We start from the raw sequence: 1,091 nt of genomic DNA on the forward strand, positions 1-1,091 counted from the left end.
GTCGCAGCAGGAGGAGATCTACACAGAGAGCCAGGCGAAGGAGTGCTTTGACAAGGCGACCGTCGAGGTCCCGGTGGGCAGCCTGAAGGGCCGGACAATGACCATCTGGGAGCTGATCCACTCCGAGTACTTCACAGAGGAGCACAGGCGGGAGCTCCTCCGACAGTACAAGACTGGCAAGGTGACCATCGAGAAGATCATCAAGATCGTCATCACCATCATCGAGGAGGCAGAGACCAAAAAGAAGGAGAAGCTGACGTTCAGCGGTCTGCGGGCACCTGTACCTGCCAGCGAGCTGGTGGAGTCCCGCATCATCAGCAAAGCCCAGTACGAGCAGCTGAAGGAAGGCAAGAAGTCGGTGAAGGAGCTCTCCGAGACAGACGCGGTGAGGAGATTCCTGCATGGCAGTGACTGCATTGCCGGTGTCTATGTGGAGGCGACCAAGGAGAAGCTGAACATCTACGAGGCCATGAAGAGGAACCTGCTGAGGCCCAGCACTGCTGTGGTCCTCCTGGAGGCCCAGGCGGCGACTGGGTTCTTGATCGACCCCGTGAAGAACCGGAGACTGTACGTCAACGAGGCCGTGAAGGCTGGTGTCGTCGGGCCTGAACTGCACGAGAAGCTGCTATCGGCCGAGAAGGCTGTCACTGGGTACAAGGACCCCTACTCGGGCAACACCATCTCCCTCTTCCAGGCCATGAAGAAAGGACTCATCGTCAAGGAGCACGGCATCCGCCTGCTGGAGGCCCAGATTGCCACCGGCGGCATCATCGACCCCGTCAACAGCCACCGCCTCCCCGTGGAGGTGGCCTACCAGCGTGGCTAATTCGACGGGGAGATGAAACGGATCCTCTCCCACCCCCCCCCCGACGACACCAAGGGCTTCTTCGACCCCAACACCCATGAGAACCTCACCTACATGCAGCTGAAGGAGAAGTGCATCGAGGACCCTGAGACGGGCCTGTATCTGCTGCCTCTGCGGGAGCCCGAGAAGCCTACCATGGTGGAGACCACCCGGGTGTACACGGAGGCAGAGACACGGAAGGTGTTTGAGGAGACGCAGGTGGAGATCCCCCGAGTCAGCCGGCCAG

General features: G+C 60.5%; 1 protein-coding gene across 1 annotated transcript in view; it reads left to right on the forward strand.

Moving 5' to 3' along the window:
• Window positions 1-1,091, forward strand: part of LOC104168834 (plectin-like) — a gene marked incomplete at both ends in the record, with an annotated part of 5,791 nt that overhangs the window by 2,247 nt on the left and 2,453 nt on the right. The window contains 1 exon segment of the mRNA XM_009709558.1: window positions 8-1,078. Within this exon segment, the coding sequence (XP_009707860.1) occupies window positions 8-1,078 (1,071 nt within the window).

The sequence above is a fragment of the Cariama cristata genome, unplaced genomic scaffold, assembly GCF_000690535.1.
Source record: "Cariama cristata isolate BGI_N322 unplaced genomic scaffold, ASM69053v1 scaffold26181, whole genome shotgun sequence".
Lineage (NCBI taxonomy): Eukaryota > Metazoa > Chordata > Aves > Cariamiformes > Cariamidae > Cariama > Cariama cristata.